The sequence below is a fragment of the Micropterus dolomieu genome, linkage group LG21 (assembly GCF_021292245.1).
Source record: "Micropterus dolomieu isolate WLL.071019.BEF.003 ecotype Adirondacks linkage group LG21, ASM2129224v1, whole genome shotgun sequence".
Lineage (NCBI taxonomy): Eukaryota > Metazoa > Chordata > Actinopteri > Centrarchiformes > Centrarchidae > Micropterus > Micropterus dolomieu.
Window position 1 is genome coordinate 22421938 of NC_060170.1, and position 23618 is coordinate 22445555.

Here is a 23618-nt window from a genome sequence, read left to right on the forward strand (position 1 = left end):
ACAGTGTTGCTCCGCCATATTTCTACAGCAGTCCAAACGGACAAACTGCTCTACAGAGCGCGTTTCGTCACTACGTTGAATATATTCGAAGAACAATGAATTTAAAAGAATTCACTGTTTCCGCCGACCTGATTTCCTCGGGTAGATTGTTCCAGAGCCTCGGTGCTCTGGCTGCAAATGCTCTGTTCCCTCTTGATTTCAGCCATGCTCTGGAACAAACAAAAGCCTATTGCCCGAGGATCTCAAGGTATGAGCTGGCGTGTAGGTTACTAGTACAATCAACCACCCAACTTGTAACAGCACTTATCAGTGATTGGATCTAAATGCTGGTTCTTGCAGGTGCAGGCAGATCCCTGTCTTTCCTCCTACAGTGGTTCAAACTGGAGCATTGTTGTTGCTGACAAGACTGTAATCCTGTTTGACCAGAGCTATCAGACCATCCTGCTGCTTCTTCACTTTGGTATACAACACCTTTTCATATTCCTCCTTTCATCTTCACGCTGTTTGCTATTTGTCAGATGTCAGTTGGGATGCATCCAAATCGGCCGGCCCAGATTTGTTAACATGACTGATGGACACTGCGTTAAAGCTATCTGTATTACTCCAAAATAAATCAGTTTGAAGATAATGTAACCGTTCAGTCACGTGCCAGATTTCATCATGCTTTCCCATCAGTGTAGCTTGACATTTCACAGTAACTACTGTACGTTAATACCAAGATTTATTTTTCAGAAACTGATGTGGATGCCATTGACGTATGTCTGGAAGGCCAGTTTTTGGTAGTCTGTGAAAGAAATGGCAACCTTCATTTGATCTATGTTCCGCACAAGAGAATCCTTCTCACCAAGGTAAGGGTGTTTTCTTCTTATTTATTATAAGGCCTCCTATATCGTCGGTCACTGTTATACTGTCTTATTTCACCTACAACACTTGAGATGAAAAAGATGATGGCAACCAGCCAATAGTCCTGATAACTTGTGTTCTCTTGAGTTTGAGTTGTGTTACGTGTTTCTGTTCATGTACATTAACATGTTGTGTCATTTCCTTGTTTGTAGGCTTTGGTAGAGAGACCATCCAACTGCAATAAGAAAACATACCGCTATCTCATCATACAAGAGGACAAGACATCCTTAGGTAAAAAACAATTACAGGAGAATGAGTAGAATCTTAAGGCCGTAGTGTGCACTGGAAACAAATGGATTTAAAATTTATTCTCTAGGTGTTTAATGATGTGTTATTGTATTGCCCCCGTTTTGTTTTCTGTTGACAGGGATGTACCATGTGTTCCTTCTCATAAAGGATGGGTTTTTCCACATTACAAACCTTGCGCTGGGGAAGATCGAGACAGGTAGCAAAATAGCATATGCAGTAAACTTAATGTTTTGTTGGAGCCATTTTGTTGATCGAGTTAAATATTCATTGTTTTGTTTTCTCTGCAATCACAGCCATTGAAAAAATGGACATGGGAGCTTTGAAAGAGGTAAGTTAAAGCAATCTTCTTTCCATGCAATAGCAAAATAATTTTCTTTGAACAGCAGAAATATAATCACTCTTTTCCTCAACTCAGCTCCAGTCTCTCATCAAGATAGACTTCTCTTCCACCAGTGATTACCATGATGAGGGCTGCAGTACAGCAGTGATGTTCAATCTGGGCCATGAAATCCACTTAATGATTGGGGTCGGTGTGAGTTTTATTAATTTATTTTAATTTATTTACTACCTCTACCAATAATACATCTGTTACATGTGACTGAAAGCAAATTGAAAGGACAAAATAAATTGCTTCAAATATTAATTGCTAATTTTATTTCAGTCCCTGTTCATACTATGCTAATTTCTCATTGAATATCATTCTGTCACAATGCTTGCAAAGAAATCCAAAAGCCTGAATTTTACAATATTTATTGTAAGTTAAGCATTTGTGTAGATTCCTGCTGGTGGAAATCGTTTTAAAACTTAGTTGCGTTACTGTTCTTCAAAATAGCCACACATAACACATGAAAACAAACTGAGTTTGTTTTCAACATAAAATTTAAGCCAATGTTTGCCATGATCATAAGACCTTTTATGTTAGACTCTCATACCCCCCTAATTTTTAGCACATGTAAATCCAATGTAATATTTTGCACATTTAAACAACTGCCATATTGTACATATTCTTTATTCTTTTATCTTTTCATATCTTATTGTCAATTTTATGTTTATGATTACTTGACCTGCTGTGTGTGTGTGTGTGTGTATGTATGTATGTATGTATGTATGTATGTGTGTATATATATATATATACGTATTTCTTGATATAATTGGTCAATATTATTGTCTTCATAGGGGGATAAAGACAACATTATAACTCACTGGACGATGGACCGTCATCAAGCCAAGATGTGCCTTGTTCACTCTGTTAATAACAGCTTAATTCCAGGTAAGCTCTTCCTTCATGTACAGTATATAGCTACACATTGTTTATGTGCCTTTAAGTTGAATATTTTATTTATCATCCTCATATTTAACATTTAAGTGATCGCAACCAAGTGATCAGTGTAAAGGCTCAGGTTTTTAGACATGGGTAGTAATAATACAGTAAAACGCAAAGTATTGGTTGCAAAACAAGTAAAACATTAAAATGTTTCTCAGATTAGATTGTGTGAGAGTTGTAACACATATTCTCCTTATATCTTTACTTCAAAGGTGTGAGGAAGATGGTGGTGGTGGAAAATTTCTTGTATATTCTTGACACTGAGGTGAGTTCATTGGTATCATATGTAGCTCTTTGATATAGCATTCATTAGGTGCGAGTAGTTGAGGTTTACATATGGATTGCTTTGTGTTTTATCTTTGGTTTAAGGATGCCCTGAGTCTTTGGGACGTACATTTCCTTGTCATGATTCACTGTTGGCCGGATCTTGCCATTCATGACTTTGAACTCACCACAGAATGTGGCTCTGCCTCCATGGTGGCGTACGTATCAATGTTTTATAGCCTACTGTAGCTGTAAATATACAGAGGGAGGTGTCTGAATTGAACAGTGCTGAAAATGTGAATTAATCTGTGTGTATCACAGCCAGGACAAGGGGAGCATGAAGATGATTACACTGACAAAGCAAGACAACAGTCAGGTAGAAGTACAACTCCTTTTGAAGAAACTATAATTGATGATTATCACAAGTCCTATTCTGAACTCCATATGCTGGTTTTTAATTTTTCAGATCAACTCACTGCAAATAAGATCTCTGCCCTCTATGACTGTTTGCTACTCTCTGGATGTCTCCTCGGTCTCCTGTCTTGTCCAGACAAAAATAAACATGGTAGACAATCAGCACTTAGTAAATTGTTTATATGGATTTTGCATGTGTGCTTTCTAGATGTTAATATTTCTGCACATGTGTAAGTCAGTTTTCTTGTCCTCTAATTTCAGGATACAATTTATTTAGTTGAAGGGATTTGTGAGGATCCAGAGAGGTAGGATATGTTTTATATGATTGCTATAATGTTCAGCCAGTACAGACACAGTGATATGGTTTTAAAATCTTACGTGGTCTTTTTACTTGCTCTTCATCAAGTAGTCGGGGAGAGCCTATATCCTCTGTTGTTGTCAGATGCTTCACAGAGGCTTTGCCTGAGAACAGGTACCTCATTTTAATTAGATACATTTCTACATAATTGCGGTGTAACTGTAGTCTATATGATGTCAGTATAATTAGACTTACTTGACTTTTCTCTATTCCCAGACTTAGCAGACTTCTTCACAAACACATGTTTGAAGAGGCTGAAAAGTTTGCCATCACATTTGAGCTGGATTTAGACGTAAGTGTCTGTCTTTGAGTCTTGTAAGGAAAAGTAAAATTCATGTGACTGATGTGGGCTGAACGTTATTGTCCTTTGGCCTCAGTGAACAATGGAATGAAAGATGTCGCTTTGACAAGGCGCAGCTGGTGGTCATTTAAACCCAAATTATGGCTTTACACAACTAACAATCCTGTTTTTGTTTAGCTTGTTTATAAGGTAAAGCTTGACTTTGTGCTGGAGCAGCTGGCCTCTGCATCGGTGGGTGGCTATGGACAGGATGTGTGGTCTGAACTTGTAGACGAGGCCAAGACCAACCTGATGAAGATCACAGTCAGTATAACAATGCTGATTATTTAGTCTAATCTCTCAATTTACAGTTCATAAATGTTGATAAAATTTGATTTCTCAAGTTAGTCATAGCAAATAAATATTGTATTAACCCCTTAATAATAGAAGATACTTTTTTGTGTTGCCTAGGATGAGCAGTATGTGGTGGATTACTGTCTCAAGGCTCCTTGGCCGACCTTTGAGACGACGGAAAAGATGCTAAACCACGCTGCCACGCGATACTCCTCCTTACAGATCCAAGAGGCCTTGGCTAGGCTGGCAACATTCTGCAGCCTGCACGGCCCAGAACATTTCAAGTAAATTCAAAGTCTTAGTGGTTCAAAGTCACAGTAAATTTTCCATTTTGCGGTTTGCTCATTATGTACACTGATGTGTCATTTTAGTATGTTACTCTGTCATCCACAGTGGCATTGCCTGGATTGAGTTTCTGAACAGCACTGACAATTTGGGGGACATTCTGACCCACCTACGGGAAGGAGACATGAAGGGTGCACAACTCCTTTGGCTCAGATACGAGGTAAAGAACAGCGTCACACACTCACCCGAATAAATGTACAGACATTTCTCATGTATCAGTAACTTGTGCTGTGATGCAGGGATGAAGTTGCACATATATTTAACATGATGAAACAAAACATTTCTGTGAGAAATAACATGCTGTCAGGGTAATTTGTGATGTTGTTTACTACTGTGTTTTGTGACAGGGACAGCTTGCAGCGGAGTTTGATGAGAGCAAGCTTGAAGCTGTGCTCAGTGCCATCCCAGAGGACCTACCATCCCAAGACCTCTGTCCTTGGTTTAGGACAGTTTTTGTTCCTTTTGTGAGGAGAGCAATTCCAACAGGACAGGTAGGATGTACATTTCTCTCATCGTCATCATCTTCACCATATGGTGCCGTGTTTTCAGTAGTAAAAGTTATGTCTTTATGTGCCTGTAGAAAATTCTGGCCAGGTGGCTGGAGCAGAGGGCAAGGAATCTGGAGTTAACAGAAAAGGTAAAGAGAGAAAAAAATGTTCTTAACCAGAAATGCTTAAGTTAGGTCAAAACAGACTTTGTTATCATGTATTACATGGCAGCAGATGTGACCACTGAGGATGAGAATAAATTCATTTGAAGCTCTGAATGATTTTGTTGACTTGAGAAAAAGTTTGCAAGCTAAAATCACAATAGCAGATAATGGGGGAAAGGTCTGTATTATACATCTGTGATTATTTCTTAAAATTTTGTTGTTGTATAAAACACTAAGTATCACAATAGTTGAACAAATGAATATAAATATAATACGTTGTTCCAGGGTGCTTGGCCCCAGAATGGGTTAGACTTGGCAGTGCTTGGGCTGCCTTCTCTATGGACATGGATGAAATCTGTAAGTTAGCCACTCTACCTGTCAGCGTAAACTGTAACTTAATTATCCTGACAATATGTGGTCCATAATTTATTTGTATCTTCTTTTTTTTAAGGATGATACTTATGGTGCAGAAGAGATGGAGAACCTTAAGTCCCTGGTGTCCAACCTCCATAAGCTCCTGGACCTCCACCGGAAATACAACTGCAGACTTTCGCTTTCAGTCTTTGAGAAGGTTTGTGTCTTATTAGTGACGTTTTGTCATGACATTTGAGCTTCAAACAAGCTTCCGATATTTGTAGCAGGAAACAAATATTTTTATGACAGTACTTGTAAAACAAAACGTAGTGTTATTATTAATGTAGGGCAGGGCTATTCAAGTACAAATTCAATTGGGCCAGATTTTAAAACCAAGAAATGTAGATGGACCAGCAGCCTGTTTAAAACCTTGTTTTAGCTTTTGGAAATGACAGATTATATTAATATATTTAACAAATGCAAACAAATGTAGTGCAGAATAGAAAAGAGAAAAAAGTACTTGCCAGTCCTGGCAGGGTTAAACTGTCAGGGACATATATACAGTAGAGCACTTCCCTACTTGTGTCTGTCAATAGCTAGATGTTTTACAAAGCAACTAGGCGTGGTCGGGACTTACATGAGAAAACATTGATTTGTGAAAGCCATGATTGGTGGTGTCGCTACATCTGCCTGACAGTGGTAGTAGTACAGTGAATGTGCAACTCTCAACAGAGATAAAAAAGGAAACAAAATGGCTTACTTGTTGGCTACTTCCATACACTATATACCATGTTTACTTATTTTGTCATATATTGGATTTTTGTTGTCCCTTTCTTAATAATTTATCTTCCTTGTGAATTTGAAAGGGAAATATTCGGAGTGTCGCATTCTTCATGCTGGATAAAGTGCCGGCTCCAGAGCTTATCGCCGCCACAGTGGAGAGCAGTATCCTGCCATATGCTAAAGAGCACGAGATTCCTTTTGATGAGCTACTTCTGCAGTATATCAAGGTAAAACCCCACCACTACCAAGCCCACTGGGGACAAACATTTTTATTTTCCAAATGCCTCACGATAAGTGTTTGTCCTTTCAATCTGTTCTTCACAAGGATCTGCTGGAGCGCTGCAGTTCTCAGACCACAACACTTTTCACAGAATGGGAGGCCAAAGCAGTGGCTGTGCTAGGTTGCATGACTGATACTGACGTAAGTTTCTGTGGCACCATTGCACGTACACACATTCACAACAAGCACAGATATTTGAGTGAAACACAGCCGACAGCAGAAAAGCCAGTAATGTTTGTAATCATATTTCCTGCCAGCTGATGGTGGATGCTGTGCTGGAGATCATGCAGAAAGCTGTGGTGCCCTGGAGTATTGTGGTAGAGAAACTGGTTCAGCAGTACCTAGAGATGGATGGACCAAAGTATGTTTACATTGTCTTCACCTTGATTTTTTTTTAATTTTTTTTTTATACTTTTTAAAAAATTTGGAAATATTAGCAATTCTTTATGATTTTCTTCTAACTGATTTATTCCACAGACAAGAGCTTTTAAAGGAGAGCTACCGTCTGATGGAGATCAGGAAACTTCTCAGGGGCTATGGGATTCGCAACTTCAACCTCTCTTACAGCACTCAAATTATGGTAATTTTTATATGAGTAATTGTAACATATTAGTTTTACTTTGCTGCCTATAAACCTGCTGTATATCTTCCCCAGACATTGATTAGATACATCCTGAAGCAAGACTTGCCAATGTCTTTAGAAGACTCCCTAACATTAGCTGAAGCGTACAAACTTCCAACCGCGCAGATAAATTACTTGTATCTCATCCAGTTGACTGGCCAAGGCAAGGTATGGAAATATGACATTGCCAAATTTAAATTGTGTCTCTTTCTATGTATCCATGTGAAATATTTATAGGAAGGTTTATCTGCTGCTTTCAGACTGAGGAATGCATGACTATCCTGAAGAAGCTGTCCTCTGCAGAGGCAGAGTGTGTGATTGAGCGTCTCACGTCGTGGGCTAGGCTGCAGCTGGAGGACAAAGACCACATATCTGACGAGGTGAGGAGACGGAAGATGTCATGTATGTTGCATACTTAGATGATGGCTACACAGCTATAAGCATCACAAACACGCCTTAAAGTAGACCATACATGAAATCGGTCATCACCTTATCTGAACATGAAAAGTAGAACAACAGTGTGGTAAGCATATTCATTCTGGCATTTTATATATCTCAACTTTCTCTTGGCATCTACTATGTTCAATAGCACAAGAAACACCAGATGATTACAGCTCAGGTGATGGTGGAGGCTCTGAAATACCTGCATTTAATCCAAAAATGTAAGTACTTACGTTACGGTAAATAGAGTAAAGTGTCCCTCATTCAGAAACCACAGTTTCACTTCCACACATCCACCCTGCTGAGGTTTTCTTGAGTAAGTCAATGTGTTCCTCTGAGCTCTTTAGCTGACTCTAGAATCTCACTCTAATGTTTTGGATGCTTCAGTAAAGTGTAGTTTGTTACAGAGAGCAGTAAACATCACAAATGGATGCTTTACACACTACACTCGTCATTCCTATCTCCTGAAATTATATAAGCACACCAGAAATGTATTGCTTAGGGTAAAGAGATATTGTGAACATCCACCTGAAAATCGAACTGTGATACCGGGTTTCATGTCCCCTGCAGATGATGCTCTTAAAAGCATGGAGTGTGAAAACAACCTCATCATGTTCAAGGCGATCGCCCACCTACAGGTGAGTTTCAAATAAGGAATGTTTTTAAGTGTTACTCCAGCCGTTCTTTCATCTGTTTTAACCTGCAGCCTCTTTGACTGTTTTTCCAGGAGGACTTTGATGTTTTCTTCACCCCCTCCAACTATGAGGATCCAAACATTCAAAAACAGATCCAGGAGCATCACATCACAGCCTATGAAAACACACGTGGCCGGCATTCATCTAAGGGTAAGCCTACGACAACTCCAGTTGTGGCTAATGATCCCGATGGCAAGACCAAGACCATCTCCACAGAAGCTGGCTTACGTCGTCTGGGAAGGCAGCTGCAGCGCACCGAACAGGAGCTCTGGTCTGACTTGGCCCTGCGAGCCCTGCGAGTGGGCAAGGTGGACAAGGCCCTCAAGATCCTCAGGTTTGTATGTGTGGATGCTGGGTCTTGTGTATAAATCCAGGGATGGGAAACTGATGGGGCATCCCCATCACCGCTCACGAGTTCTGATGAATTGTTTCAATATTTTTGAAGTCAGACTAAAACAAATACCAGCCATGTGCAGTGAAAATCTCTTATGTTCTCTTTGTTGTCTTTCCTTCACATTTTCAGTGAGCTGTATGAACACCACTATAACACCAGCACGGGGAAGGTTCTATTTACCGCCGCCAAGACGTTGTGCCACATGCTGGAGGCAGATGTGCCCATGGTGCTTCCTGATGACATGGACTTGCCGGCAGTCATCCACAGTCTGGCCTGCCAAGCCATCACTGTGTGCCACTCCAGTAAGGAACATGTGTTAACATCAGTTTTTTTTATTAACATTTTATCCTGGAACAAATAGCTGTTATGTGATTCAGCGTTGGATTTCTTATTCAACTATTAGACTAGATACCTGGGATCTTTTTTAATATCCTGGGATCTTACAGTACAAAATGAATACACTTTTGTTGTGAAAACTAGACTAGCGATTGGGTTTCATTCTCATCTTAAACTCAGTAAAAAGTATTAGTTACAAATCACACAGATACTGCACACAGTTTATCTTATTTTGTTGAAGATGCTGACTGCCTTCAGGACAACAGACAGTGAAAACAGTTTTTGCAAATCTGAAAGAGCATGTAGGCTAAATAGTTTACATGAGACAAATCTGTCTTTGTGTGACATTTGAGCTCTGAGCTAGCCTGGCTACCCTCTATTGCTTCAAATCATGAGTAAGTTGCAAAATCCCAAAAGCTACTATTATATTCACTTTTACAGATCTGCTACTGGACTGTCTGGAGCTTTGCAAGTGCACACGGATAGCTATGGATGTCTATCATCAGTGTCAGTTATCAGACAACTATGGCTTTACAGCCAAGGTCGGTATCTTATCTTTATACGTAAAATGACACTTTATTCACTTTGTTTTGGTCTAGTTTGTGCTTGACGTGTTTTTTGTCTGCAGACATCATATTTAGCATAAAATTGTGTAATGTCACAGGATTTGACGTTGGAGGCAGAAAAAGATCCGTATTCTCAGTGGAGTTTTCAGGATGTTTTTAACGAAGATTGCATTGTTCTGGACCCCGTTTCTGTGCTTCCAGTCCAGTATGAAATTACCAACTGCTTGCTGCCTATTTCTTGGGGTGAGATGCTCACATTAATCATCTATTCACTGTCTATTTAGGATTTAATCACCCTAGGCAGTCTACAGTTTACTGGTTTTGTCAGCTGTTATGCTAATTTATTCCCAAACTTGTAGATACCAAGCTGTACCCACTGGACTGCTCCTGTCTGTCACACTGCTCATTTGAAGACGGTATGTACTTCATTTTATATTTTATTTTATTTAAGTTGTAATTTCAAAAGTTTACCTTGTGTGTCGCCTGGCCTACATGTAGGTTCAAACTACCTGCAGCCCCTGCTGGGTCCCCTCAACAACATGTTACAGATGTTACAGGAGTGCAGTCAGCTGGAGCTGGCCCTCAGAGTGCTGGTCAACTCATACGGCAGCTGCCTGCAACATGTCACCTCTAATGTTATGGATGTAAAGCTCAGTGTACAGGTATGGCTGCAACATATGCAGTGGTGATATCAGTGCCAGTGCTTTAGGTTAGGTTTAGGTTAAAATTTATTGTCATGTGCACTTAAGGGCTCTCCCAGCCCTTAATATATAGATGTATGCATAAAAACAGGAGTAAGAACAGAGCATTTTCTGGGTAGCTGGTTTCTTTATGTGTATACTTTTACACCATTATTACAGGCTCACCTACTTGCAAGTGAAACTAAGCAAAACTATTTTGTAATGTTTGAACTGAAAATGTCACTGTAACCTGTTAATTCTTCTTTCAGCTTTATGATACCCAAGAGCTTAAGAAGTACAATATATGCTTGAATACTCTTCGGAAGACAACTACTTCCTTTCTGAATGCTGTTGCTGTGGCTCTCTTGAACAAGGTGAGTCTGATGTCATGAGAGGATTGTAGCAGATTTACTGCATTTTTGTATATTTTTAAACAACTATCTTATTTTGTATGTGTTGCAGGTGTTCAACTGGAGGGTCGTCGATTGTGATTTGGCTGTTGGACTCTGTACGCTCCTTACCAAGGCAGAAGTCTTCAAAATACTGTGGAAGGTTATTGACAACACCTGGCAAAACTATGACAAAATCTTGGTAGGCAATACGATCACTGTTCTACTGTACTTTATTGTTAAGACTTTTATTGTTTTTAATAATGGAAATTAAAGAAAAAGAACCAGGCAAAATGGTAAATGTAAGCAGTTATTGGTGTATTCAGTTCATATTAAGGGTGTTGTCACACCTTGTCAGACCTTTAAGAGATTAAGTGTGTGGGGCTATCTCTCTTTTCCTCTTACCTTTACTTGACTTAACTCTCTAAAACTGGAGCCCTTGAAAGATATTGTGTTGTCAAATGCACAGAGGTTAGTGTAAACAGTACAAATTGTAGTGACTGTTGAATCCTGCTTGTAATCATAGACTATTTCGAGATAAGCCATGATAAAACATCAAGCAGGATGTGGGGGGCAGATTACAAGTACACACACATTTATATGCACTTGTTATCTTCAGCACAACTAATTAGCTACTGTATATTTATTATGTCAGGCTGTGGCCAGGATCGGGGCCAGTCTCTGCGGCTTGTACAATGAGGAAGAGGAACAAGAGAAGTTTCTCTCTGTCATCACTGATGCTGAATGGGGCATCAAGCTCGGCAAATTGGAGGTGTGTGGATAAACACACCTCACATTATACACATTATATTTCATGTTGCTGTCTCTCTTGAGGTGGGAGTGTAATGGGACTTCTGCTCTCTCCCAGATATCTATCCAGCCAGTGTTCCGTCAGCGGCCTGAGATGAAAAGTACTCTGGTCCCTGAACTGGTGAAAAACACAAGAATCACCCAGGACATTATCCTCGAGTACTGCAGGTCAGCTGCTTACTCTACAGTGTCAAATTCTTCAGTCTGTTTCAATGTGGAATATAACATTTCATTTTGGCTGCAGACTGTGTGTAAGTGTCCACCACAGTCTGACAGGCAAGTATTATTTTCCTACCTGTGCTAACCATCTCTCTGCTTCTATCTGCAGCACCTTTGGCCTAGACCGTGACAGTGTTATCAACCAGTACATCACCACCGTACTTCTGCTCCACGAGGACGAGGAAGGTGCAGTTGACTCGGGCAAAGGCCAGGAAGAGATGCAGCCTCTGTGTCATGCCGATGCGCTGGAGCGAGTCCTACAGATTATCCCGATGTTACGCAGCAAAAGCGAGCTCACCGACAGTCTCTGTGCTGCCATGTTCAAGGTTTGTGCACGGGGGACAAGTTAAAAAGAGGGAGATCTTTAAAGCATTACCTCTTTAACATGAGGGCTCAATGTTTTTTCAACCCCTTTTTATGACTGAAATTTCTGATAACGTCTGATATAATAGTGTTATTATAATTTTAAAAAAATACAATACAACTGTGTTGTTTTTTTTGGTAATTAAAAAAAAATCAAAAACCTATGTTCATACGCTTTTTAAATTGTAGCTGTTATTTTCTTCCTGTGAACACATTACTTGATTATTTTGCCCAGAAAGGCTCACATACAGTACTTGGTTTTTCACCGCTATTGCAAACAGACAAGACAAGTCTGAATTACACTTAAATGAGTTTACTGTCACAGTAAATTCTTTTGGTGTTTTTGTCACAAACAAAACTTTAGTTTGGTTATTCACCTAACATGCAAAATGCCTTTCTCATACAGCTCAGCCCTTACAACTATGAGAGAATCGAAGTAGTGCTGAAGATCATACAGGCTGCAGATGAGACTGTGATGAGCTTTTCTCTTAGTCAGGTAAAAAAAACACATAGGCACATTTAAAATTAAATAGTACCTTATCTTCAAACTTTATGCAGACTAGCAACTAGTGTCTTTTAATCCACAGGCAATGGGCCTCCTTCAGCACCTGAAGTCCTACAAGCGAGTCTCTCCTCCCTCAGATGTGGAGAACACGTATCTTATGGAAAATAGCCTGCTGCCAAATCACCTGTCCAACAGCAGACTGCCCTTCCACCTACTTTTACAGACCATACATTACTGGAAGATTATCTGTGAGTTAGCCTCTGTAGTTGTCTAATTGTCATGCTTCAGTAGTATAATTGACAAACCTGAAGTGACACTCATTGTATTAGACCTGCACTGGTCGCCTGTTGGTATCATGTGTAACCTAAATGGAAGCCATTGCTCATTTGAGGTCCTAACATTACTTCAGATATCTGTAACCACCGTGAGTCAGACTGCATTTGAGTTCCTCAAGTGGGTTATAGAGGAAACTTTAAATAATTGTAACAGCACTTTTTTTGTGAAGCTTCAGTTGGCAAAATGTATGTTATTATAAATATTTTCAATTTATTGATATCAGGATTATGTTAAGACTAAGGGAAAAATGTTTTTACTGTTTAGCTCCTGAGCTCAGTGAGGAGACATTCCCTACCATTCTTCTAATTAGCAAACTGATGAAGGTAAACCACCATAATCAAAAACATTGTAGATGTATTCATGAAGTTTGACTGTTATTCAGGTTATTTGAAACTTCTTGTCTCTTTCCAGGTGAGCCTTGACAAGTTATACATGTCAGCAGCAAACCATGTGTTTGAGAAGAAGATGAAGCCTTTGCTCTTAGAGCAGAGGAAAAAGGGTCAGGGTCACGGCTACAATAAGGAGACTTTCAAGGTGGCCAACAGCATGATGAAGTACATTCACTGTATCCAGAGCCCAGAGTGGGCTGCTGCCACAGCCCACAAGATCACCCAGGAGCTGCCACCAGGTCTGAGCTGCAGGTCAGACTTTGCCACTTGTTTGCGTGCGTGTTTGTATTTATGCACTGAATTGTTTCCTGCTCTCTACAGGCTATGAGAAGACACAGTCACTTAGGTTCTGTTTAGCTCTTGGAGATGCCTGGCTGAAAGCTCCAAACCTTGAGGTCAGTAATTTTGATTTTCTCAGCAGAAATGATACAGTCTAAACTTGAAGTCTCTCACATCTTTATCTGATTAGTTTTATCATACATTTACTCCCCTCTGATCCTGAGCAGGAGGCAGTGCGGGCCAGAGGAGAGACCTTTCTGTCCAAGGTGAAGCTGCAATTCCAGCGCTCGGCTACTGAGAATACCTTGATAAGCAGCCAGCTGAACAGCCCAGAGCATCTGAAACTGACTGGGACGCCAGCCAGGCTCATAGTATCCCTGTATGAGCACAGCAGTGTGGAGCAGCAATACAGAGACACGGGAGGTCAAACTCATCCTGGTGAGCATGCTTTGACACAGCAGACTGCTGTAGAAGCTGAAGTAAAGAAACACAACGCATGCTTAAATTGTTTGATAACTGGGAGAAAGTCATCAACAATGTTGACTCCTTTAATTTGGAAAATTTGTCTCTGAGCAGATATACACGCAGTGGTAAAGGAAATAGCCACCATCAACAACGTGGATCTCCGGAAAATCCGTAACATGATGTTGGAAAAATGGATCTGCAAAACAAGCCCTGGTGTTACCAAGGTTTGTCACTGACTCATTAATCACAGTTTCTGTTTATCTCCTATTAATATGCTTACATTGTGTTTTATCACATTTGGGACTGTGTAGATTTTTGACACAATATTTTTTTCTTTAATAAAGGATATCAGTACTTATGAATGTGTCAGCAATATCGAGGATGACCCAGACTTAATGAGGTACAGGCATCACTGTCATTTTGCATGAATTGTTTTTTAATAATAAAAATTAATTTAAAAAGAAATCCTTGTGTTTTTCTCTTTACCACTTTAAATCTGCACTTAAATTACTGTATTATTTGACAATGATTGGGTAAAGAGCTGTAACATCAAAATGTGTCGAGCTGTCTGTTTATTGTGTTGATATGATGCTCTCAGGGTGGTGTACATGCTGCAGTCTTGCCCCAAGGACGATGCTGTCCGTCTTCTAACCCCTATCCTATCTGCCGAAACCTGGGTGAGTAATAAATTGAAGGGAATCAGAATTGGACAAAATGTCCAGAGATTGTGGCTGATGTCTGTTTCTGTATTTCCTCCTGTAGCCTCTCAGCAGTGCTGGGCCTCGTCTCACCTTCTGCCATCGCACTCGAGCGCTGCTTTGTCTCGTCCGCCTTGCTGATGCGGCCACTTTGGAGGCTCAGTTGCGGATCCCCAGGACCAAAATTCAGTACGAGGCCAGGAAATCCATTTAATAGTATTGATATATTAATTGCAAGGGGGTGTTAATGCTTGTGTATTTTATATTCCCATGCAGATCTTACCTGAAAAGCTACATTTTTGTCTCTCAACTGGAGGCACTAAACATCCCTTACACAGTGCAGTCTTTCCTCAGTAGTCCCAAAGAAGGCTTGGTTAAAGGGCTCTGGAAGAACCACAGTCATGAGCCACAGGTACTTTCTAGTTGAAAACATTTAAATTTTTCCAGCTAGTTACTTCATTTCAGCTTCGCTAGAAATGTTACACACGGCACACAAGCTGCAAACCTTTGTCCTTTCAGGCGGTGCGGTTGGTGGCAGACCTGTGCTTGGAGTATCAGGTGTACGACCCTCAGCTGTGGAACAGTCTGCTGCAGAAGCTGCTGGGCTTCAACTTGGTGAGGGGATGTCGTGCATCAGGAAAAATCATCTTATTCACACAATTGGTCTCAATTTTAGTCTATTCTTTTAAAGAAAATAGAATGCAGTATCTCACTCTTGAATGATGTCGGTCTTTTTCAGTTTTTCTCCAGTCTTTGGAAACTTGTTGATTGTGGTGCACTGCTCAACATCCTTATAATGCATTAAATATAGGCCGCTCGGTCATGTATTTTGGAACACAACTAACGTATGTTTTTTTCCCCTTCAGATCAGCCACCTCCAGATGGTGCTAGAGGCAGCAGTGGCTGTGCCTGCTCTGTGGGAGGTAATGTTGTAGTTTATTTAAAGAAATTACTTGAGAACATATAACATGGTAAAATGTAGTCCCAAAGTGTATATGATGTCATCGTTGTTCCAAAATATCAGAAGATAAACATTTCAAATGGACACGAGAGATTGCTCTAAACCAGTCGAGGCTCACCGCCGGCTTTAGAAATCATATTCTTTTGACTCTGCCGATCAGTCAGATTGTTCTCTGCCTGGGTTGATCCCTGTCAGGATCAGCAGCGGGCAGATTGTAAAATCTATAAGATCTGTGAACCATCATGGCACTCATGGAGAAAACCGGCTACATCAAAAGTCACCAACACCTCTACATGCGCCTTTAAAAATAGCACTGCTTGATGTGAGATCTGTAGTTAACAAAACCTTCCTTGTTAATGAAATCATATGTGCCAGCAAACGTCACTGTATTCTGCTCACTGAGACCTATCTACCTACCTATAAGCTCAAAAAAGGACCTCTAGATGAATTTGTTTAGCTGCTGTCAAATTTATGTCATTCTGTCATTTATGCACCTTTTTTAATGTCCTGTGTACCCAAACATGACAATATAGTCAGATTCATAAATAAGTTTTTTATCCATGACAACAGTTCAGATATTTTCATTAACCCTCTTGGTTACTATGTGTAATTTTTCGCCCGTCAACTCTAGTGTTTGAGTGACGAGGTGGTCAAGCAACTTAAATCTTCCACCTGTTCTCTCGCCCATATACCCACAAAATGGTTTATGGTTAATGGTTTTTTTAAGTTTCTTTCACTACGTGTCAGATTATCTTCTATATTATCATCTTTTTCTCTAAAGCAGTGTTAGAAACCTGGGTGTTATTGTTGATGCCAATCTAAATTTCTAGCATTACATCACTGCTATTACAAAGACAGCTTTTTTACCATTTAAAGAAAAAAAAAAAAAAACATTTCCAAACTCAGGAGCTTCTTCCAGTCTGACTGAAAAATCCATGCATTGATCTCCAGCAGATTAGATTGCTGTAGTAGATGTAGATTATTACTGCAGCCAGAATGAACTTAACTTTAAATTTTTACTTCTTGTTTACAAGGCCCTAAATATTTAACCTGCTTATTGGCTATAGCCCAATCATATCATCACGCATGTATTCAGGTGGATAAGTAAATTAGGTTTTTGTTTGTTTAATATTTTACTATAAAGCATATTTAGTTTACCAGTGTATGAAATATGCTTTACAAATAAATTTTACTTGACTTTATTTAACAGTGACAATATTGACAGGAAATGTGGTTTCGTCACCGGAATAAAGCAAATAGTATGTGACTTAACGAGTAGCTTACTAGACATCCACAGATGTTGAGTCAAAAATAAAGACACTCCGACCGTCTCTGCTACATTATGACTCAGAATACAATATGGCTAATGATAATAGAGAAAAGGTCGCAAAGTAAATCATTTTATTTATTTATTTATTCATTTTCCTCCCCAGATTTCTAGTTTCTCCAGGACCTGGAGGAGTATGATACTGGCACCTTTTGTCTCAGGTACTAAGTTCCTCTAAGTGTGAAGTCCATTAACTAAATGGATTTATTTGTTGTGAGACTGACTGATCTTTATTATACAATGTTTTAAATGTGTTATTCTCCTTGCATTGACATGCTACAAGAACTACTGTAAATTTGTTAAGACATTTGAACCCATTTGTAAGAGTTGTGTTTAGGCTTTGGAGACAAATACCTAGAGAGCAAGGCGATATATTAAATACTTGGAAAGATGGTGACAGCTAGTAGTAAATGCACTAAATAATTGCCTTGTTTTTATGAAGCCTATTTAATTTGCATATACATGTTTGCATTGTTCAGTGTGCCTCTTGAATGCTTCTGACTGTCTGATCTGTTTTCTTGGTGACAGCCTCTGTTCCTCTGAGTCCAGATCAACAGGCAACAATCTACAGGACCTTTGTTCTCCTCCTCAAGTACGCTTTACTCAAGTTCAGCTGCTCTGAATGCTAGGATTATGTGGAACCTTCATGGACTGTAGTACTATAATATGTGCAGTCAATACATGTACTGATAAATTTAACTGTTGTCTTTTCAGTTGTTGTGATTATGTTGAAAAACAATACTCAGAAAAACATGGCAGAGTGGTGATCCAACAGTGTTAAGAAATTCTTAATGTGTCTTTATGTCCAAAATCAAAATGTCCCTCATTCACAAAAAGGGGATGGCTGTTTAAAATTTTTAAGCCATATCAGTATATGGCAATTTAATGTTTCATGCACCCAGATTTGCTTTACCAAATGTTTGAATTTATTTATGATAAAAAGCAATGAATAAGTCATGTTCTCTTCACATTTATTCCAACTATCCTGCCATTCATCTTTCATCCCAAGGTGCCCTTTCCTGTTGAATCTGGACCTGATAGGGATTGCCAATCGCTTTGCACAGTTCAATCTGCCAGCCTTTGCCCTGGGAACTCTCCATCTCATCCCCTGTGCTAATAAAAAGGCTCAGCAGATCCAGGTGAGCACATCCATGTCAATGCAACATGCGAGAATGAACCGTTTGGAGGATCTGTGTGATTTAGGCCCTCATTACAGTCACATTGCCATGACCATCGCTGTGTTTTTGCCATTCCCAGGGCTTCCTGTCTTTCTGTAACCCAGTCACTGTCCTCGAGCAGGTAGAAGAGCTTATGAACACCGGGGAATTGGCTGGAATTCCCTCACAGGTTAGATGTCACTTTAGGTTAGATGTGACTTTCCATTATTTTCCTAATTCTTGACTTTACTCATCGCTTGTGCTTAAATTGAGATTTGAAGTTCAATTAGACAAACAAACACAACAACAACAGACAGGACAGCGCAAGACTTCCAGGGCTTTCTGTCGGCACTTTTTAAGTGCTATTTCAGCTTCCTCTAAGTATTTGCTCAGTGTTTCGGCTAAATTTCATCAAGCTATAATGTACCCTACTGTTGATGGAACATCATGTAACTAAATATGTGTTGCTAAGCAAATATATATATTTATAAAAAACATTAATGCTCTCTGGGTCTGTCCCAGTATCAGTAAAGCTGTTAAACAGGAAGCTGAGATGTGTCTGATGGTGTGAAGATGGTAAAGGGTGTTGTCTTGGTTAAAAACAGTGCAGTAAATCTTTCGCAGTATTAACACGGATGTCTCCTGCATGATTGAAACACATTTGCATTGTTGCTACTAGGGATGGGAATCATTAATTTTTATTGATCTTGATACCCTTATTGAGACCGCTTAACGATTCGATTCTTTATGATACCACTATTGATACTTTACTATTATTTAGTGATAGTTATTTGGTCAGACCAGACCCAATGGGCATGAGGTAGGCCTGCACGGTGTGAGGAAAATATTCAATGTGCGATAACCTTATATATTGAGATGACATATCACTTGCGATAAATAAACATATACTGAAGTGTACATATTAACTGCCTGGTTGTTTTTAATTTAATATTGTAAATACAGCTAAATGTTGTTTCTAGACAACAGCAAAGTAACTCAATAACTTTATATCTGACATCACAAGTAGTGAGTGACGTTTAGAAAGAATAACATCAGTCTGTATCAGTCCCTCCTCCTCTCTCGCTGGCTGTAGGTAACGTTACCAGGTAGAAAGAGGAGCGGCTGGTTTGTCTCAGCCAGCAGCTGAGTTTTTAAGACTACAGACCAGTCTGTGCTCCAGACAGACAGATTTCTATTTAGCTTGTTTGTAACATTTGGCTAATGCCAAGCTGGCGTTAGCTTCGCTTGTATAAAACGATGAGATACTGAGGACAGAGATGATTAAATTAACCATTTCTACATGTTTAACGTTACATTACAGACAGGTGTTAGAAGAAGAAGGTTTTATTGCACGTACTTAATGTACAGTAACGAGCATAGCTGTCATCAACTAACGTTATGGTAGTTTGGAGCTAACTTAACCCTCACCGTATTCCACCACGACGGCGCAGCCTCTCGCGCTGCTGCTGCCGCTGTGTGTGTGTGTGTGTGTGTGTGTGTGTATGGAAGCCGACAGAGAGCAGCCAGAGACTGGTGATTTTCTTATCCATTGCGTTTCAAATTAAATCACATTTGACGCTCGAGACATAAAGTTACATCATAGGACCCGCAAGTCTCGATAGCAGTATCTATAAGCTCGAACCTTATTGAGAAATTTTGGAACCGGGTGTCGATCCCCATCCCTAGTTGCTATGTTTCTAGACATTTCTTTTCCTTTTCGTTTTGGTTATATTATATTGTATTACATTATTACCTCTGTGATTTCTCAGATCAGGGAGACTGTATTAACATTCATCAGTGAGAATGGACAGCACCAGAAACTGCTGAAGACCAAACACTTCAAGCATCTGAAGCAGCTCCTTGTGTCAAGTGGCAATCCCAACCAGGTGAAAGACTTGGTGGACTACCTGATCAGCCAGAACTGGTAAATTTGGAGTGTTTTTTTATTTTTATTTTTTTCAAAACAACAATATGCTGATAAATGATGCAGGGATCTATGTGTCAGTAGTAGTGGGCTGGACACTGGTCTAAGTGGAGGACAGTTCAAATATCCCTTGCCATCTTACATTACTGCTGGTTAAAAGGAGAAGCCAAAGCCAAATCCAACAATCAGAGATAAGGCAGCCGTAAATCAAGGTCTAGAATGTGGACCGTGAAGTTCAGCAAGACGGTAAAAGTTCCCAAACACAATATATTAAACTGAATTATGTCAGTTTTACATGAGATATATCCCCTGATGGCACAGCCTGAGTGTTTTTGGAATTGACACTGTATTTTGTGATTTATTTAAATTGATCAATATTGTTATTTCTAGTTTAAGTTGTGGATTCAGTGTCTTGATTATACAGGGCTTGAATTTCAATATTCTCTTTCTTGGAGTTGATCTTGTTTAGCTCTGCCAGTCTAGAGTAATTGCTGACCGCCACCTGCTATCTAAGGATATTTTGATCGTTAAAGAGCGAAACAAAACTATGCGTTTAACGTTTTTAAATGTATAATTTGAGTTCTTCACGTCAGATTTCTCTTATTCTGCTCTTCAGTCAGAATGATGCTGACTCACTCGCTCGTGACTACATGAAGCACAGAGAGCATCAAAGAGGGAAGACGCTGACAAACGGCTCTTCTTCACCGAGCTGCCTGAAGCTAACTGAAGCCGATATCCTGGACCCAGAATAAACACCACAAAGAGATTGGGTTTGATGACAGACGAATATTATTTAACATAACTTTCATGCAATTTGTCGTATCATTATCACATTGATTATTTAAAGACACAACAGACTTGTAATTTTACTTTAATTTGTTTGTCAGGAGTTTCTCAACATGCAAAATGGAGGTTTGGGTTGAACTGACCCTATTTCTGCAGCTGTATTTATGTATTCCTACTTGGTCTGTGTTGGTCTAAGATGCAACATTTGCACTTGAGATGCATCTTTCAACTGTTCATGTAATATTTGAATAAATGCTTTTCGTTATTGAATGTGTAGAGGAATTCTTGGTAAACAAACCTGTGCAGCCTATTAATCTATTCCATTTTAGTAACTCCTGGCTTGTTTATAATTCTATGTATACTGTTATAATTGCTGGCTAACATGCAGTCGAAGGAACAGTTTGAATAGATGGGATTAAAAATACTGTATGTCAGGGTCGTGTAGCAACTGGAGTGAAGCCCTAAAGAGAGGAAGTGATCCTCACCCAGGTTTTTGGGAATTAATTAATTAACCAATGGTATCGTGTAGTATCTCACCATGCTGTTTCTGGAAAAAGTGTTTTATGTCTATCTAGAAAAGAGACTTTTTACAGACAGGGTCCACTACAAATACATGCAAACAATACTCTGGCTCAACTTGCATGCATCTTTTTAAGTAATTCCAATTCTTGCATTATTGATTAAATCTGAGTCTTTTATAGTATGACTAAACCAATTAGTTTAATACAACAAACATGATTTGTTTTGACCTCTGAATGATTCAAAGTAGTTATTAATTGATTTAACCTATTCTAACTTCTCTTTGTTTAAAATGTCTGTGCATGTTGCTACCTTAAAGACTATTAGTGATTTATATAACTTACGTCAGCATAAATAACACACAGTAATACACATTTTTATGATAAAATTTATTATAAAACTCTTTATGTCTGAATAGTTTATTCTGACCATGAGCAATTTGTATACCATCCACTGGGCACACATGCAACAATCCGTCAGACTCCAGACTGAATCTGTTCCTCAGGTCAAACCCTAGAACATCGAGTCAAATATGTGTTTTCGCTTTGCTTGCCTCCCCAGGAAGTTCCCCATTTCAAACAAAACAGGAAAAACACTGCACACCAAGTGCAAAGGAAAGCATATATGTAGTGTTGCAAGTGTCCAATGCTCTCGACCCCTAAGAGAATTGTCTGTCCTATATTAAACATTGGACGAGTAGAAATTTCCTACAGCTAAATGAGGACAAAACAGAAATACTTATATTTGGCACCAATACACAAAAAGAAATGCTTTCAAAATAGATTAAAATGTCTGGCTGTACAGAAAAAGAGTGCTGTCAAAAAAGTGTCTGTCCTGATTGACTCTGAGTTGGACTTTAAAAATAGGGTTGAGCAATTTCTACAAAATTTCCATCGGAGATGTCTAAAATTAAACATTGGGATGGACGAAGTCATCGCGTGCGTGGGCGTGCGTGGGCGCGCGCGGCGGGGCAGCAGTCGTCTTGTGCATTTGTTCTCGGGTAAAAAAAGTCAGTCTTAATAAAACATATTGCTGATGGAGAAAATGGAGCGGATGGGGGAGACAGAGAGAGGCGGGGCAAGCCACTGTGTTTATTTCATTATATTCGACTTCGACCAAGGATTGTCATTTCTGTGCATCCCTATTTAAAAATAAAGGTAGCATTTTTCATTTAAGAAACATTGCCAGAGTTAGACCCTTCCTAGCCTTGGAAGATCCCAAAAACCTGTTGCATGCTTTTGTTTTGTCACGATTGGACTATTGTAATGCATATGCATGTCATGCAAAATATATTAATAGGGTGCAACTAATGCTAAGTTTAAACTGAAAACGGAATGAGAGAACACATCACTCCAGTTTTAGCTTCTCTGCACTGACTTCCTGAAGCATTAACAAGATGATTTTAAAATGATTTTACTTGATTTTAAAGCACTTCATGATTTAGCACCTTCTTATCTATCTGACCTTTTATCTGATTTATTCCAACTTGCTCTCTCAGGTCCTCTGGTGGTACTCTGCTTAATGTATCAAGAATAAAGAGTAAAATATTTTGCTCTCTGTTTTTATGCATCGGTGGCTTGGAACAGACTTCCTTTACAAATGAGAGAAGCTGCCTCTTAGAGGTTTTAAGAAGTAGCTCAAGACCTACATTTATGATTTTGCTTTTAACTGATTAAACACACTTTAATATATGCTTTTATTTGATTTTACAGCCCTGTTTGCTACCACTTTCCCAGTTTTAATACCTGTGTTTTGTGCTTGTGTGCATGTTGCTATATGAGAAGCCATCTATGCCAAAATTGAATGCTTCACTTGCACATACAGTACATACATACTGTGCACATACATATACGCTCGCACATAGGTACATACTGTCATGCACATCAAAGATGGTGACTCGAGTTTGAGACTCGGACTTGAGTCCGACTTAAGTTGCACACACGGTGACTTCAGACTCGACTCGGACTCGATGTGTGGGACTCGTGAACAATGTTTATTTTTAGGAAACGTCCGATGAGCTTACTGTTATTCCCCTCCCTGCATTACCTATAACCTGCCTACGTAACACGTAGTATCTGCTACGCGCAGCCACACATGAGAGAGAACAACAAACACCGATAGCTGCTGTGCCATTCACATTGGCCATCTAACGTTAGCTTGCTTCTTGCTTTAGCTACAAACTGCCGGAGGTTTTGTC

At 39.5% G+C, this 23618-nt stretch overlaps 1 protein-coding gene across 2 annotated transcripts in view; it reads left to right on the forward strand.

Annotated features, from left to right (window-relative positions):
- Positions 1–21172, forward strand: part of kntc1 (kinetochore associated 1) — a 24345-nt gene extending 3173 nt beyond the window's left edge. Inside the window, exons 9-61 of one of the 2 annotated variants that reach the window (XM_046034496.1) lie at positions 2329–2422; positions 2689–2741; positions 2846–2958; positions 3062–3116; positions 3207–3305; positions 3416–3459; positions 3561–3626; positions 3729–3804; positions 3991–4116; positions 4264–4430; positions 4540–4651; positions 4839–4982; positions 5072–5128; positions 5429–5500; positions 5595–5714; positions 6364–6507; positions 6606–6701; positions 6818–6921; positions 7038–7140; positions 7216–7350; positions 7443–7562; positions 7772–7844; positions 8194–8261; positions 8351–8652; positions 8842–9014; positions 9490–9590; positions 9713–9857; positions 9974–10030; positions 10113–10276; positions 10564–10668; positions 10757–10885; positions 11339–11455; positions 11552–11661; positions 11822–12038; positions 12482–12571; positions 12663–12828; positions 13181–13239; positions 13328–13544; positions 13627–13700; positions 13812–14022; positions 14161–14273; positions 14394–14449; positions 14648–14726; positions 14812–14936; positions 15024–15159; positions 15267–15362; positions 15614–15670; positions 17142–17196; positions 17564–17627; positions 18045–18174; positions 18293–18382; positions 19962–20116; positions 20733–21172. In XM_046034496.1, the coding sequence (XP_045890452.1) occupies positions 2329–2422; positions 2689–2741; positions 2846–2958; positions 3062–3116; positions 3207–3305; positions 3416–3459; positions 3561–3626; positions 3729–3804; positions 3991–4116; positions 4264–4430; positions 4540–4651; positions 4839–4982; positions 5072–5128; positions 5429–5500; positions 5595–5714; positions 6364–6507; positions 6606–6701; positions 6818–6921; positions 7038–7140; positions 7216–7350; positions 7443–7562; positions 7772–7844; positions 8194–8261; positions 8351–8652; positions 8842–9014; positions 9490–9590; positions 9713–9857; positions 9974–10030; positions 10113–10276; positions 10564–10668; positions 10757–10885; positions 11339–11455; positions 11552–11661; positions 11822–12038; positions 12482–12571; positions 12663–12828; positions 13181–13239; positions 13328–13544; positions 13627–13700; positions 13812–14022; positions 14161–14273; positions 14394–14449; positions 14648–14726; positions 14812–14936; positions 15024–15159; positions 15267–15362; positions 15614–15670; positions 17142–17196; positions 17564–17627; positions 18045–18174; positions 18293–18382; positions 19962–20116; positions 20733–20868 (5970 nt within the window). In that variant the 3' untranslated portion in view covers positions 20869–21172. The remainder of the gene's footprint in view (positions 1–2328; positions 2423–2688; positions 2742–2845; positions 2959–3061; positions 3117–3206; positions 3306–3415; positions 3460–3560; positions 3627–3728; positions 3805–3990; positions 4117–4263; positions 4431–4539; positions 4652–4838; positions 4983–5071; positions 5129–5428; positions 5501–5594; positions 5715–6363; positions 6508–6605; positions 6702–6817; positions 6922–7037; positions 7141–7215; positions 7351–7442; positions 7563–7771; positions 7845–8193; positions 8262–8350; positions 8653–8841; positions 9015–9489; positions 9591–9712; positions 9858–9973; positions 10031–10112; positions 10277–10563; positions 10669–10756; positions 10886–11338; positions 11456–11551; positions 11662–11821; positions 12039–12481; positions 12572–12662; positions 12829–13180; positions 13240–13327; positions 13545–13626; positions 13701–13811; positions 14023–14160; positions 14274–14393; positions 14450–14647; positions 14727–14811; positions 14937–15023; positions 15160–15266; positions 15363–15613; positions 15671–17141; positions 17197–17563; positions 17628–18044; positions 18175–18292; positions 18383–19961; positions 20117–20732) is intronic. The other variant, XM_046034497.1, reaches the window with a different exon arrangement.
- The last annotated feature ends 2446 nt before the right edge of the window (positions 21173–23618 follow it).